Raw genomic sequence first — 15,263 nt, 5'->3', positions numbered from 1 at the left:
CTTGAAGCAGATTAGTAGAACTCTTGATATTTTTTTAGTGCAAGTTGGTTGTTGTTACGTTGTTGATGTTAACTTGATCAAGTTGAATTGGTTAGAGCAAATTAAACTATTTCAACAACATTTTGTTTGATAACATGTACAAATAATGAATAAGCTAGTAAAAAGTATACAGTTATTATTGATATATGAATAATGCAAAATTAAAAGTGTATAGGTATTAGGTATTATCGTTGAATTATAATGCAAAAAGTATACAGTAAAATGTTAGTGGATTATAATTGTTGAAATTGAAATATCTAGATGCTAAAAGCAGCTGTGCACACACTTATTACTTTACAAAGTACATAATTATTAGCACTTCTTTAATCTTAAATATCTTTAATAATCTACTAATTACAGTACATAAATAAATATAAAACTTGATATTATGAGATATACAGTAATAAAAGTATAAAACTATTTCAAAAACATTTTGTTTGAATAACATGTACCTATAATAAATTAGTACAGTACATATATATCGTTGATATATAAATGATGCAAATTAAAAGTGTTACAGAGTACTATTATAAGTATTTTTGTGAAAGGAGGAGGAAATATCTTACATGAGGAGTAATATATTAGTGGATTATAATTGTTGAAATTGAAATATCTAAATGCTAAAAGCAGTCGTGAACATACTTATTATTACTTACAAAGCATATAATTAATTTATAAATCCAGTTGCTTAGGAGAAGGGATATTTATTTTGTAATTGGGTGGTTTGGGTCAAATATCATAGAGTGGGTGGACCTAAGAAGGTTGGCGGGAAAGATATTTATGGGTCCAAGAGACAAATTATAACGCAAAGGCCAAGATTGAGATTCGAGAGAGACAGCCAATTGTATGTGTGAGGCCTTCCTGGCCCGGTTGCGCAAAATGTAACAGGGGTACAGTCGTACATACGCCCCACTGTTGAAACTCTACCACTTTCTAGAGGTGATATAAAAAATGAAATTTTTAAAAAAATCAGGTCGAATTGGGCCTTAATATTATATTTCGTGTCCAAATTTGCAAAAAATAGCGAACTTATCGGGCTAAAGTGGGATTTTTAAGCCAGGTTCAGATTTTTATGTAGAAATTTGTGTTTAGGCTTATCCAAACCAGCCCTAGTTTCAGGTCGAATTAGGGCCGAACTAGTGGACCAGACCAATGTTGATCACCTACTACTTTCGATTTTCTGGCTCAATCTATCTTTCTTTTGGGATGTCTTAATTTACTAGTCTTATTTTCTTTTTATGACTTTATTTCTCTCTACTTTTTAATTGAGCCGTGTTTGATACATGCCTATTATTTTTGCCTTTTTTTTAACTTACATAAAATCCCTGTAATATTTTGGGTCCTATGTAGGGCCTTACGCCCTTACATATATTTTTTAACTTAAATAAAATTACTATAAAGTGAACTAAACGTTCTCTAACCCTTATGGAGGGATATCTCGAGTGAAGGATATCTCACATGATTTCATTCCGTCACTTGACCTTGTGGCTCTTTTAACAACACATAAAATTAAAATAATTTGATTTAAAGAAATTCAATATTTTTATCTGATAATATACTCTGAACTTCATAAGCAATATAGTCACTATGATGTATTGATGTGAGGTAATCGTTTTAATTTCAAAAAAATAATCTAGTTGTCAAGTTGAAAAGTTAAACCTTTGTGCAAGATTGAGATTTTATATCGTATAAGAAGTAAAACCGAAGGCGTAGAAGAATAATGTCGACACATGACAAATATGCTGTTAAGCAAATACTTTGTTGTCAAACGTTCTACATAAAACCAAATAGAATCAACCAAAAAAAAATTAAAAAAAAAAGCTATAGAAGCTAGAAAAAAAAAACAAGGATTAGTTATATGTTGCTATCAATTAACTATAATAAGGGTAAAGTGAAAATATTATGCTAAAATAAACATTAATTATATCAATTAATGCATTAGTTTATCTTACTTTTTTTTTTCACAAACTTTATCTTAGTATGAAGGAAAAATTTCAGTTTTAATTTTTTAAATACATGTGTAGCATATCTATCTATATCTATACTTTTATATATTAAAAATCTTCTAAAAAGCTTTATATAGGATCAAGTGACAGCTAAATTAATGCACAATTAATCTATGAGTATTGATGAGTAATATTAATTGATCAACTCAATTAAAAACTTAAATGTACTTGTGAGAAACCTCAAGATTGGTTTACACACTCTTATCCAAAAAAAAAAAAAAGATTGGTTTACACACTCAGCTCTATCAAGCCCGTTCACACGAGAACCCTTGGACCTAAAATATAGATACAACTTGGACCTCCTCTATTCCAGTGCGAATTAAATTCCGCTTGAAAGGAGAGGTGAATTATATTGGATCAATGATCTTTTATCACGGTACCTATAATATCATGTTAAATGTCCAACTCAATCAATAGGTTTACTTAATAGTTGAAGTTCAGAATTTATTTACTACTTCTGTTACATGTTATGTGCAACGATTTGACATAAAGCAGAGAGGAAAGATGTTTAATCGTTGCACATAACCTATAACGGAGGTAGTATATATTTTATAAGGTAAAATTTGAATACTAGAGTTTATTAAAGTGATTAAGTCGGAAGTTGTTGAGCTTGTTAGATCGAGACACATTTCGTATAAAATATGTATGCTAATTTAGTGCACATTTACCAAACTAAATTAATTTAGCAAGTTCTGTCTAATTTGGTTTAGGATTGTATATCTTTTATCACCGCACATAATTAATCTTTGGTGACTGAAGTACATAATTAAGTACCAAAAAGTGAAATATTGTAGCAATTTATTTATTAATGAAGTATATAATCTGATCAAGATGTCAATTTTATTGGAAAAAATGTTACTCCGTAATTAGCTTTGTCTCACTCACTTAGTCTAATTCCATGCGAAGTTGGTTTGGAAAGTACCATGACATGATTGTCATTTTAGGCTTATTATTAGGTTGAAACAATTTTGATGATACACATTGTTGCTATGAAACAGGGTTAGTGACTTAGTGAGCTTACAAGAAGAACTATGGGCCCATACACAACCAACCTTGGTTATGATTTGATGAGGAAATTCCCTATAACTTAACTATAAGGGCAAAAGGTTAGTAACTTAGGGCCTATTCACATTTACTTAATTTCAGTTCAGTTCAGTTCAGCTCTAATCAGTTCAGTTCAGTTCAGTTCAGTTCAGCTCCAATCAGTTCAGTTCAGTTCAGTTCAGCTCTTAATTTTCCTCTCTCATAAAATATTCATTTCAGCTCAATTCAGTTCAGTTCAGTTCAGTTCAGCTCCAATCAGTTCAGTTCATTTCAGCTCCAATCAGTTCAGTTCAACTCAGTTCAGTAAATGTGAACAGGCCCTTAGTATAGCTTGAGTTATCAATGACTTTAATAATGCTACTTGCCTTGTTGGTAATAGGTTGCGTTCAAATGGTATGAATAGAAAAATTTATAAATACCTAACATCTAACAAGCTTAGGACTTGTTTGTTGTTTTAAAATGTAGGTAATTTAACCTCGCCAACAGCCCCAAGTCCCCAACACATGGCAAAGAAAATCACTTTATTATCTGGCTACATTACTTAAAGTACATCGTATGGGAAGAACAAAGTAAAACTTAAAATTTTAACATACATTAAAAGTATATCATCGTAAACTTTTATAATTATACATTCAAATGAGTACATTTTTTATTTTATTTTTTTCATTTCTTAAATAACATATTGATCCATGACACTCAAATCATATATCACAAATAATTTAGAATTTATAACAAGAAATATATATGTAAGAGATGTATAGATCGAACATATGATATAAAATCCATATTTTAGATTTAGTTTGTCAGTATAGTGACTTAGTGAGTAGTAAATGGCATTAAAAATTTGCCAATCTTCCATATTTTACGCTAAATTCACCATAGTTTAGGGCAATTGTTCATTGACTAAACTTAAGTCTAAGAATTGTACATTATAAAAATATGGACAAACAATCAAAGATTCAGAGTTATGCACGAGATTATTAATGCTACAAACATTTAATAATTAATGGATTTGATCTAGCATCGATCCAAACAACATATTAATATCAACTTAAAATTTCATTAAACGACACTAACTAAGGTTCAAAGTTAAGCTAAGGTTCATATAATTAATAACCATGGAGAATTTGGTTACAAGAAGATGCCTAATAATCTTATTAACGGCTGTTTCTATATTTTTCATCTTTTTTCTTCAACAATCGTTTCCACCTAGGAGTTCTTCCGTAAAGTTTGATTATTCGAGTAAGTGATAGTTCTGCTCCCTCCGTTCTTTTTTGTTCTATTTATGTTTTTTTAGCGGGATACAACTTTCTTAAAAAATATGTTCATATACATAGTTGTTGTTGTTCAGATTGATGTTAATATTGACTTTGATGATGCAAATAATAAAATGTGGATTGTAATTTCATAAATGAAGGGAAGCATCAAGTATGGAACAAGAAGGAAGATAGCAGTCATGGCACTGCTATGGATGAAAAAAAAGGCATTGAGATCCAATTAAGAAGATTAGTACGAGGTACAGACCACAAAATTCCCTTTTTGACGTATATGGTATATTCAATTTTGAAGCAATCATACATTTATACGTACAATTTACTATTTAAGCTCTATTCAATTACTCCGTATTATTTATCATAGAAACAATCAATTCAAGAGAAAACTTATTGAGTATAATGTTGCACATTATTGATTGATCATTATTATTACCTATGAATTAAGATATCAATGCATTGTCACTTGTTTAATACATGTAGCAACTAGTAATGTTATATATATTTATATTATTCATGTTTAGGGAGTCATATTGGATGAAACCGGTAAGAAAGTTCTAATCAATTGAGTTATCCATCACTTTCAGCAATATTATATACGTGTCCATTGAACTCGCTGAATTTTTTCTATAATATGTGTACATAACCTTATGGGCAGTCGAACACTCAGGTGAAATAGAGGGAGTATTAATCTAACACCGAATTGGCTTTTCAAAATGTGTAATAATACCAGGGAAAGATCTAGCTCAACTAGATGCTACCGGAGTTTCATGCCTCTATGAATTCCACTTTGAACAATGCATCATCAACAAACAAGTGATTATACCAACCAACCAACCCTTGGTTGTGTACGTACCGTCCGATCAACCATCAGAGAAACGGACGGTTCAGCCATACGCTAGAAGGGAAGATCCGACGGCCATGAAAGAAGTCACACCAATACAAATACTTCATGGGACTAATATTACACAAAGAAAAAATACATCTTCTTATTGTGAGGTTACACATCAAGTTCCAACAATAATATTCTCAACTGGTGGATTTATAGGAAATGTATTTCATGAAATTAATGAGATTATAATCCCATTATTTCTCACTTCTCGGCATTTTAATTCTCAAGTGCAATTTCTAATCACGGATTATGCAGATTGGTGGGTTTTTAAGTATAAGGAGGTTTTGAAGGAGTTGTCATCTTTTGAAGTTATAAATGGTGATGAAGATGGAAGAGTTCATTGCTTTCCTGCTGCTGTTTTTGGTCTCAGGTAAATAAGTTTACACTCGTAACATGAAATGTCGGGTTACTTGTCTAGCAGTTAGGCAACTACAATTATATAATTATAAAATGCGAATTTATTGTATTGAGGATATATTTAGGAAATCATGGAATGAGGAAATCATGATATCCTCAATATATTGTATATCATGCATGCTCTTACATTCATTTTGTTCATAGCCATATGTTAACTCTTATTTGGTTGATTAATGATATGTTGGTAAATTTGTTTGCTATTAGTTGTCTAACTTGTTTAGCATTAAACTTTTGACTGTCATTTCAGGGCAGACATGATTACGCTAAAATGACAGTTTTTTCACCAATTTCATTTTTGATGGATGTATTGTTAGATTCATTTCATTTTAGTATTTTGTAGCTAACAATGTTGAGAGCGTTGTTTAAGTAGTCGTTTCTTAAATATTTCTTGATTCACATGTTGATATAGCTCCAAAACAAATCAAAATTCAAACAAATTGTTTATTTGATGAATCTATTTGTTACATGAAATCAGATGTTCAACTAAACATGTTTATACTTCTATTATAGGTACCATGATAATCTAGCACTAAACAGCTCAGAAATTCCAGGAGGCTATACAATGGCAGACTTTAGGCAATTCCTTGGGAAATCATACAACTTAACCATAAAAGGCACAATAAAGCCCAACAAGAAGCCCAAAATACTCTTCATATCTCGCAAAGAAACAAGAGTAATTCTTAACGAAGATGAAATGGTTAAAATGATGGTAAGTTTGGGCTTTGAAATTTATAGAGCCAAGGCCCATGAAATGCTGTATTTGGACAAGTTTGCCGAAGTTGTGAATTCATGTGACATCATATTGGGGGCCCATGGTGCTGGGCTTACAAATGAGGTGTTTCTTCGTGATGGGGCTGTTGTAGTCCAAATAGTACCATTGGCTCTTAATTGGGCCTCCGATATCTATTATGGTAACCCGGCCCATATTATGGGGCTGAAGTACATGGATTATAAGATTGTAGCTAAAGAGAGCTCTTTGTATGACGTGTACGGTCCAGATGATCCCATTGTTTCTGATCCATTGGTTGTGTTTGAGCAAGGGTATAGGTCTGCTAGGTCATTGTATATTGATGGACAAAATGTCACCATTGATATTGCAAGATTTAAAGGTACTCTCAAAGAAGCTTTAAAGTTTTTGGGATATTAACATATTGATTTTATCCGTAAGAGGGTATATGAGTGATTTGGAAATGTAAATACTACTCTCATTATTTTGAACTTTTACTCCATATATCACATCGTCTCAGTTTCTCATTAGTTCGGATTTGTAACATGAATATACTAAACATTTTCTATTATAGTCATTCTATTCCATCATCATTGGCATTCGATTTATCAACTTTTATTACTCAATTTTAGTTAGGGCAAATCATTTTTGGTTATACAAATATTAATATTTTTGGTTACATTACACAAATGCCTAAAACAATGCTAAAGACCTAAAGGGACTTTGGTGCAACACAATTAAAGGAGACATTGGTGGCAATTGGCAAAGACCTTGAAAGAAATAATGATTACTAGCCTAATCAGTAATCATCAACAAAGTAGTAGCATAATGGACAAGATTTGACCGTAATTGTTGAACATTGTTCTTTAAATAAAAGGGAGAAAAGAAGGGAAAAAGCTACACATATTCAGCAATTTAAGGCGGCAAATCTCAAGAGAAAGTGAATGAACATGTTTAGCATTTATTTGGATACCTCACCTATTGTAACAAACTTGAACTTACGTAACTCTGCAATTATGCATTATTCAGACTTCAGAGTTGTGTCTGGCGGATACCTCACCTATTGCAACAAATTTGAGTAAACCTCGTAACTTTGCAATTCTGCATTATTCAAATTTGTGTCTCCAAATAAATAAGTCGAATAGAACAAAGCTTTACACCAAACTTACATGTGTTATGGGTTATAGTTAGATCAGACCACTTTTTGTTAGGCTATTTTTCAAGTCTTATTTCTTAAAGTAGTCATTTTTCTAAATAAAATGTTACCGTAGTTGTTACTATGTTACTACTTAAATTACACAAAGATAAAAATATGAAAATGTACGATATGCATTAGGACGAATTTCACATGGTAAGTTATCAAAGATACTTATAAATTTAAAATTTGATCACATAAATAATAAGTGGAAGAAACGTTCATAGAAAAAAAAAGGAAATACTAAAGGTTTGTTTTCTTCAGCTTATTTTCGGTTTAATTCAGTTCAGTTTCAATCATTTAATTTCAGTTCAATTCCTACTTTTCTTCGCTAATAAAATGTTCAGTTTAGTTTAGCTTTTATGAGTTCGGTTCAGTTCATTAAATCAAAACAAGCCCTAAGTAGTACTAAATTCGAAACTTCTAATGAAGTTGCAATAGCTCCCTCTTAACCGGTTTGTAATGTATTGGTGGACGCATACGAGTTTTACCGGCTATAGGTCAATATTTGGTCTCCTCATCCAACATTCCTACGGCAATAAAAAGTCTCTAAGATTTTATCAAGACTTAGCTTTCAAATTGGACTGAATGACGACAATTTCGACAGCAAATGGAAAACTAATATTATTAGACATATCTGTTTAAGAAGGTGACATATCAAAGGAGATAACTAACAAACAAAAATCCAACTATTAAAAGATCGAGAAACCGATTCGGGAATATATAAAACAGCAAACAAAAATTCCAAATCAATAATGTTTTTTTGCAATAATATTTGCAGCCCCACTTTATTGGATAAAATATTGTAAATTATTTGATGTTAGATGAGCCATACAAAAAATTATGTACCATATAACGCAAAGAAATCAATGGAGTATAAACAAATCTATTTATTTTATTTATTAATTTCTTACTATAGTATTTATATATGCTATAAGTAACATTAATAGTAAATCCAATCATTGTAGTTGCTAAAACTATGTTTTCAATAGATAAAACATTAAAAATCAATTTTGATTATGATTATCAAAAATATAATAATACTATACTTGTATCTGGCAGCCCTAATTGAAACTGAGCTAAAATAAATAATTTAATCAAAAAAATTAGAAATAAGTAGGAAAACAAAGATAGGATATCTTAACTAATTAAGGTGTCAATAATTTAACCTCTTTAACTTTTATTAAAAATGGGTTGTCAAATGAAGTTTCCATGCAAATTAATGATAAACATTTGTGTAAAACCGTCTTACTATCATAAGTCCACTTTTATTAGCATTGCAAGTTTGCAAGCAAATGACACTATCGATCTTAGTTTTTCTCTTCGTTAGTCCTAAACCTATAAGGTGTTCCCATTGATAATAAGGGCATGTTCTCATTGACTGAACTCGGCTGAACTGAACTGAATTGAGCTGAACTGAACTGAAATGAATATTTTATAAGAGAAGGAAATTAGGAGCTGAACTGAACTGAATTGAGCTGAACTGAACTGAAATGAATATTTTATAAGAGAAGGAAATTAGGAGCTGAACTGAACTGAACTGAATTTCAACGTAAGAGAACAGACCCTAAGATGATCTTATTTAATATTTATAGATATTTCCTATATGTTTTGTCAACATAACCCCCTTTTTTTAAGATGTAATTCTTAAGGATAGTGGATAAAGGACTCGAGATGTAATTCTTGAGGACAGTGGACAAAGATTCTCTTTTCATAACGTAAAGATTTGAGTTGAAATCTTGTCAAATAAGAGCACGTGTTTGTATGTAGAGATCTCCTTAACCTCTCTCCCTACTCCCAAATGCTTCATATACGAAACAAAAAAACGTGAAGTTGAAATGTTGTCTAGGTTTGTTGATCAGAATTCAAAAGTAACCTATTAAAATGCGAGGGAGGTAGTAGTAGATCGATATATATAGAATCTCATTGATGGCAACCGATTTCGATTTCTGTTCATCAAAGGAAGCAATTATATATGCATGGGCCACAACTTATTACTACTACCAAGCACCAACCTCTAATTAATAACCTTAGCATCATGTACTGACATCTACAATGTAGCTTTCAATACATGTAAAACTGTAAAAAAATCTAAAAATGGTACATTGTTACAATTTTCAAATACCATTTGGAAAATGGCTAATTTATAAAATTATCTACAACTAAGCTAACCAGTAATCACATTTTATAAGCGTTATTTTGTTATTTTTAATCTATACAAATGTCAGAGAACAACATATAGTGAAGAGAATAAACTAGTCTTACCAACCACTAATGTCGTCCACTATCAGTTAACCCAGTCAGATTAAACTAATGACATAAACAGTTTAACCTTACTTTTAACCTATTAAAAGCAGCTAATTAGATCAAGGGGTCCACTTCTTTAATAAAGTGACTCCACTTCACCCTTCACCCTTCACCCTGCACAGTCTTTCAAACTAATACACATCTTAAAAACTCCAACTCGTAAAATCTTGTATGAGTCGGACTTACAATAATTTACTTGTAATAATCTTTTTATTATAATTTTAATGGTTGTATGAATTGAATTAACAACAATTTATTTATACAAGACTTCAGTTTTTTCTTTTTTTCGTCATACACTTTAACACTAATAGTAAGTTATTGTAAGTCCATCTGGATATATAGATAAATAGGTACCCTATACAACAAATATTATGCCGACAGTTGGACAAAAGAAGAAGACAAAAGCAAAGCTAAACGCTTCAAAAACCCAACTGAAGAAACATTTCCCTGGTTACTACTGTTAATAGCAGTCATATTATCAGGGGAAAAAGGAAGAAGAAATGGAGAAAAAAGAGCCCATTTTTAGGAAACTGCTAGTTTTTTCTGCTCTTCCAATCTTCATTCTTCTGCTCTTCTTCATCCATCATCAACAGCCATTATATTCAGGTAAAACTTTATATTATATCATTCTATAAAGTTTTGATTTTTGATGATATATTGTTCATTTTGGACTGAATATTATGATTATTTATGTTGTACAAATGAAGGGTTACAAACTTTGGGAAATAGAAAATTTGGGGTTTTTACTGAAAAAGTAGATTTGATCAAGCTACATTTGCAACTCAGAAAACTTGTTAGAGGTAAGTGTATAAATCACTACTTTCTCTGTTTTCATGTAATTATTAGTTATCTGTTATTATGTTGCTTTTGTTTTCATCATTTTTCATGTTTATTGATTTGTTTTTGAGATACTTTCATCATTTCTTGTAAAGTATTGGATTTGATAATGGATTGCTATTAAAGTTCAATATTTTGAGTGTACGAATATCAAGTGAGAGCTCAATGGTAGAACTTCCACCTCGAGATTTAGAATTGTGGTGGTGGTATTATAAATTCATCGTTACTCCGTACCGTTTTAAATGGTTAAGGTTTCCTTGTGAGTTGGGATCCCCTTATCGGTCACACCTTACATGGGTCGTGGACTTGTGGTTATGCTTTGTGTGACTAGTAAATTTTAATCTCATAATTTAATATTCCATAAAATGTTTTTGAGAAATCTACTAGCAATCTACCCAAAATCCCTAAATAGAAAAAATAAATAATTGTCAAAAGTTATGTCAAAAAGTATTTACATAAAAAAAGGACCACGAGACTTTCATCATTTCATCTAAAGCTGTGAACTTGTGATTTTATTTTTACCATCTAAATTAGTCAAAAATATGTAAATTACACTTCACAAATTAGACCTTAACCAAGATTTTATGAAATTTTTTTAGTAAAACATTATTGCTGCAAATAAAGAAGAATGTTTGATGAAATATCTCAGTTGTGTTCAAAATTAATGATCGTATAGTTGTCGGGGAGAGGATTACGGCGAAAAAATAACAAAAAATAGTAGATGATAATTTTCTAATTATTAAAATAGATTGATTCTAGATTTGCTAAAGAATGATTATTTCAAGATGCCTAGTTAAAGAGTATCCAATTATTTAAGAGTAAATTGGTGTTTTTTAAGCAGCTTTAAACATGTCCATGTTAGTTTTTGTACATAATTCAAGTATTTTTTGTCCACACGTCTGCTATTATTTTTATTTTCTTCTCTTTGTTGGTAGAACAATTGTTGTCAGTTGTCACTTACCAGTTGTATTTTTAGAATTATAATCTCTGAATCAACAATCATTATTGTATACTGTATATTCCCTTCTAAGCCAAACTTTGCATATTATTAGAATAAAATACTCGCCAATTATCTATTTGGGTTGCATTGTTGCCAAAGAATGCTTGTGTGCATTCTACTTGTCGAAACTTATTTGAACTTATCTGAATTAAGCTAGGATTACCCTTTTATGAACTTATCTGTTTTCCGGTACTTGATATTAGGGTGAGCAAAACAAAGCCCTAGGGTTTTGTTCAGCTTAATTTCAGTTCAGTTTAGCTCAATTCCAATCAGTTTAGTTGTTAATTTTCTTCTCTCATAAACAATTCATTTCAGCTCTATTCAGTTCAGTTCAACATCAATCAGTTGAGGTTCAGCTGTTTTCAGTAAATCGAAACTAGGCCTTATAGTTGTGCATATATTCTTATGTTAATATTTCAGCAAAATGTTGTATTTGTTTTGTCAAACTTATTTGGAGCTGGAGTTTAATAACTGCTAGTTGATCAACCAGGGAAAGATGTAGCTGAATTTGAAGCCACAGGATTTGCTTATGATGTTGACAATTTTACTGAAGTATGTGTGATAAACAAGCCAATTATATTCGACGAACAATCTATGACTGTGTATCTACCCTCCGAAGATGAAAAAGAGGTTACAAAACTGATGGTTAAGCCTTATCCAAGAAGGGAAGACCCGTATGCCATGGAACAGGTTACGCCGGTGCAGATCATCCGGGGAAATTACAGCAGTATCAATCCACCAGCTTGTCAGATTACACATAATGTACCGGGTTTATTCTATTCATTTGCAGGATTTGCAGAGAATCCGTTTCATGCTTTCAACGAGATCATAATCCCATTATTCCTCACCAGCCGCCATTTTGATTCTAAGGTGCAGTTTGTCCTAACAGATTTTAGAGGACGTTGGTATTGGAAATATACTCAGGTTTTAAAGGAGCTGACCTTGTTTGAGAATATTGGTATGGATGCAACTAAAAGGGTTCACTGTTTTCCTGCTGGTGTCGTTGGGCTCAGGTATTACCCTTATTCATACTTGTTGAACGCACTATTAAGAAGAGTTTCGAACCTAGAACCTTGCTGTAGACGTGGCTGAAACATTTATTCAAGGTCTTATATAGTATAGACTTCTTTGGTCAGGTCAATTACTGGTTACAATAACCAATACTTTTGGTTTTAGGCTATGTTACTGGGACTAGTTTGGGTACTCCTGTTAGTCCTGTAGTCCTGTTACGATTATGCATCCAATTATTGGACTCAGGCCATTTTATGTGTAAGTTCCGTGTTTTTGGTCTAGACATAGAATTTGTGTCTAATATTTACCTGCTTTCAGTTGTTCAGTGATTGCGGAAGTTGGGCTTCTAATCATTAGTCTGTGTTAGTTCTGAATCCATTTATGCTGTCATTTTAGAGTTCTGTTTTAAAAAGAAGTTTTTTATGCTATGCTACCCCTATTACTTATGAACCAAGACTTCCAAGGATTATGACCAATACAATTTAATTCATGTAGGTATCATGAGAATCTTGCAGTGAACAGCGACGATGCTCCTTTAGGATATACAATGCAAGATGTCAGAGAATTTCTGTGGAACACCTACGATGTGAAGGTAAAAAGAACATTAAATCTCAAAAGGCCAAAAGTTCTCCTTGTTTCTCGACGAGGCTCAAGAATATTTCTGAATGAAGATGAGATGGTGAACATGATGGAGCAAGAATTAGGCTTTCAAGTTTATAGAGCCATGCCAAATGAAACTAAGAAATTGGACAAATTTGCCCAAATTGTTAATTCTTGTGAAATCATGGTTGGGGCTCATGGAGCCGGCCTCACGAATGCTTTGTTTCTGCCCACTGGTGCAGCAATGATCCAGATTGTTCCCTTAGGTCTAAACTGGGCTTCCGATCACTACTTTGGTGAACCGGCCCCTGGCATTGGACTGAAATACATTAGATACAAGGTTTGGCGCAATGAGACTTCACTCTACGAAAAATATGGTCCAGATCATCCAATTGTATCGGATGCAGCTTCTATTTGGGCTAAAGGATATATGGCTGTAAAGGAAGCCTATGTCGACGAGCAAAATTTTAGAATCAATTTAGATAGGTTCAAGGAGACACTTCTTGAAGCTTTGAGGCTTATGGGACAGTCGGATTCCTGACTTTAGAGTGTGTGCTGTTCTATTTGTAAATGAAGCACTATTGGTTATAGTTTAAACGAATACTTTGGATGGGAACTCGTGTTCTCAGGAGATTTTGGAGGATTGCAGCTTACAGGATTTATGTAAATAGCGAGATTTTGATGCCTGTATTTCCCTGCTATCAGCTGTAAACTTGAAAATAAGTTTGACATAAGTTATGGATGATTGGATTTCAAGGGGATGAGCATGGAAGTATGGAACTCTATGTTAAATTGTTAATGTACCTGTCATGTTAATATATATGTAAACTCTGTTATTTCTCATGAATGACCTCTCCCATTTGCCCTTCAAAACATATGTTAAGAAAAAAAAGGTTATAAAAACATAATCCAAATTAAACCCCAATTATGTTTGATTCAAATTTCCATTTTTTAGAGGTTCCATATTCATCTCAAGGTAACATAGCTACTTATCTAAGTTATTTCTGTATGTTTACAGTTGATATCTTTAGGATCAAATCAACAAGTTTATTGAGTGTCCAATAAGTTCAACTTCTTGTCATATGACTCATATGTAGGAGCAAAATGTTACCAATGAAGGTATTAAGGTAATACCTAAATTTTAATTTAATGTTGGGACCAATCTTATCTATATCAATTTTATCTAAGTTAGTAGCTACACATTATTCATAACTCCCCACTCGGGCCACTAGGGTCCAGGGAGATAAAAAGCACTGTATTTTTGGTTTGATTGAGGTAGTGATCAGGGTGTTGTCAATTTTTTGTTAGTATTTTGGCCACACTTGTAGGCATGCCCAACCATAACATATGTGGTTACTAGTGTCATTCCACTTTCCACTAGTCATTTAATAAAGTGAATAAGCACTTTGTGCCAATAAAATTCTACTTTTGTTCCAAAATAGTTGACAAATGTGCATAATTTATACTACGCATGTATTAGTCATTTCAAAACGATGATGATGATATTTGGTATTTTGATTTCCATTGAACCCTACTCTACGAAATATCTATAATACTTCGTAATTCAAGAGTCACTATTATAACTTTTCAGGACAACCTTTTATATTCTTAATTGTCAAATATTGTTAATTTAACCTTTACTACAACTTTACTGTTACAATTAGAGGTGTCAATTCGGGAGTCTAGATCGGGTCATGTTGAATCTATGTCAAACCTAAGTAATCTAAGGGCCTATTCACTTCAGCTTAATTTCAGTTCATTTCAATTCTTAATTTCCTTCTCTCATAAATTATTCATTTCAGCTTTATTTCAGTTCAGTAAATGAGAACATACTCTAAATTTTGTATTTATACGAGTTGAAATCTAAATTAGATATTTTTCAAGTCGATTTCAAATCAGGTTGGCCGGGTCAAGTTT

At 31.9% G+C, this 15,263-nt stretch overlaps 2 protein-coding genes across 2 annotated transcripts; both read left to right on the top strand.

The window, feature by feature from the left end:
- Nucleotides 1-4,171: 4,171 nt before the first annotated feature.
- On the top strand, nt 4,172-6,956 carry LOC110723588. The gene is made up of 4 exons (XM_021902936.1): nt 4,172-4,331; nt 4,507-4,605; nt 5,094-5,622; nt 6,180-6,956. Exons 1-4 carry the CDS (start codon nt 4,208-4,210, stop codon nt 6,814-6,816), a joined length of 1,389 nt encoding a protein of 462 aa, XP_021758628.1. The 5' UTR covers nt 4,172-4,207; the 3' UTR covers nt 6,817-6,956.
- A 3,303-nt stretch (nt 6,957-10,259) lies between these two features.
- On the top strand, nt 10,260-14,193 carry LOC110723886 (protein O-linked-mannose beta-1,4-N-acetylglucosaminyltransferase 2-like). The gene is made up of 4 exons (XM_021903291.1): nt 10,260-10,504; nt 10,606-10,698; nt 12,226-12,748; nt 13,242-14,193. Exons 1-4 carry the CDS (start codon nt 10,399-10,401, stop codon nt 13,885-13,887), a joined length of 1,368 nt encoding a protein of 455 aa, XP_021758983.1. The 5' UTR covers nt 10,260-10,398; the 3' UTR covers nt 13,888-14,193.
- Nucleotides 14,194-15,263: the final 1,070 nt, after the last annotated feature.

This window comes from Chenopodium quinoa, unplaced genomic scaffold (genome assembly GCF_001683475.1).
Source record: "Chenopodium quinoa cultivar QQ74 unplaced genomic scaffold, ASM168347v1, whole genome shotgun sequence".
In the NCBI taxonomy this organism is placed as follows: domain Eukaryota; kingdom Viridiplantae; phylum Streptophyta; class Magnoliopsida; order Caryophyllales; family Amaranthaceae; genus Chenopodium; species Chenopodium quinoa.
The sequence above is the reverse complement of the archived record's forward strand: the minus strand, read 5'-3'. Positions and strand labels throughout refer to the sequence as shown.

Excerpts from the sequence above, each read along its gene's own strand:
- LOC110723588 (XM_021902936.1), top strand. The coding sequence starts at position 4,208 with ATGGAGAATTTGGTTACAAGAAGATGCCTAATAATCTTATTAACGGCT. Across the intron at positions 4,332-4,506 it reads CGTAAAGTTTGATTATTCGA|GGAAGCATCAAGTATGGAAC; the intron begins GTAAGTGATAGT and ends TCATAAATGAAG. Across the intron at positions 4,606-5,093 it reads ATTAAGAAGATTAGTACGAG|GGAAAGATCTAGCTCAACTA; the intron begins GTACAGACCACA and ends TAATAATACCAG.
- LOC110723886 (XM_021903291.1), top strand. The coding sequence starts at position 10,399 with ATGGAGAAAAAAGAGCCCATTTTTAGGAAACTGCTAGTTTTTTCTGCT. Across the intron at positions 10,699-12,225 it reads ACTCAGAAAACTTGTTAGAG|GGAAAGATGTAGCTGAATTT; the intron begins GTAAGTGTATAA and ends TTGATCAACCAG. Across the intron at positions 12,749-13,241 it reads GCTGGTGTCGTTGGGCTCAG|GTATCATGAGAATCTTGCAG; the intron begins GTATTACCCTTA and ends TAATTCATGTAG.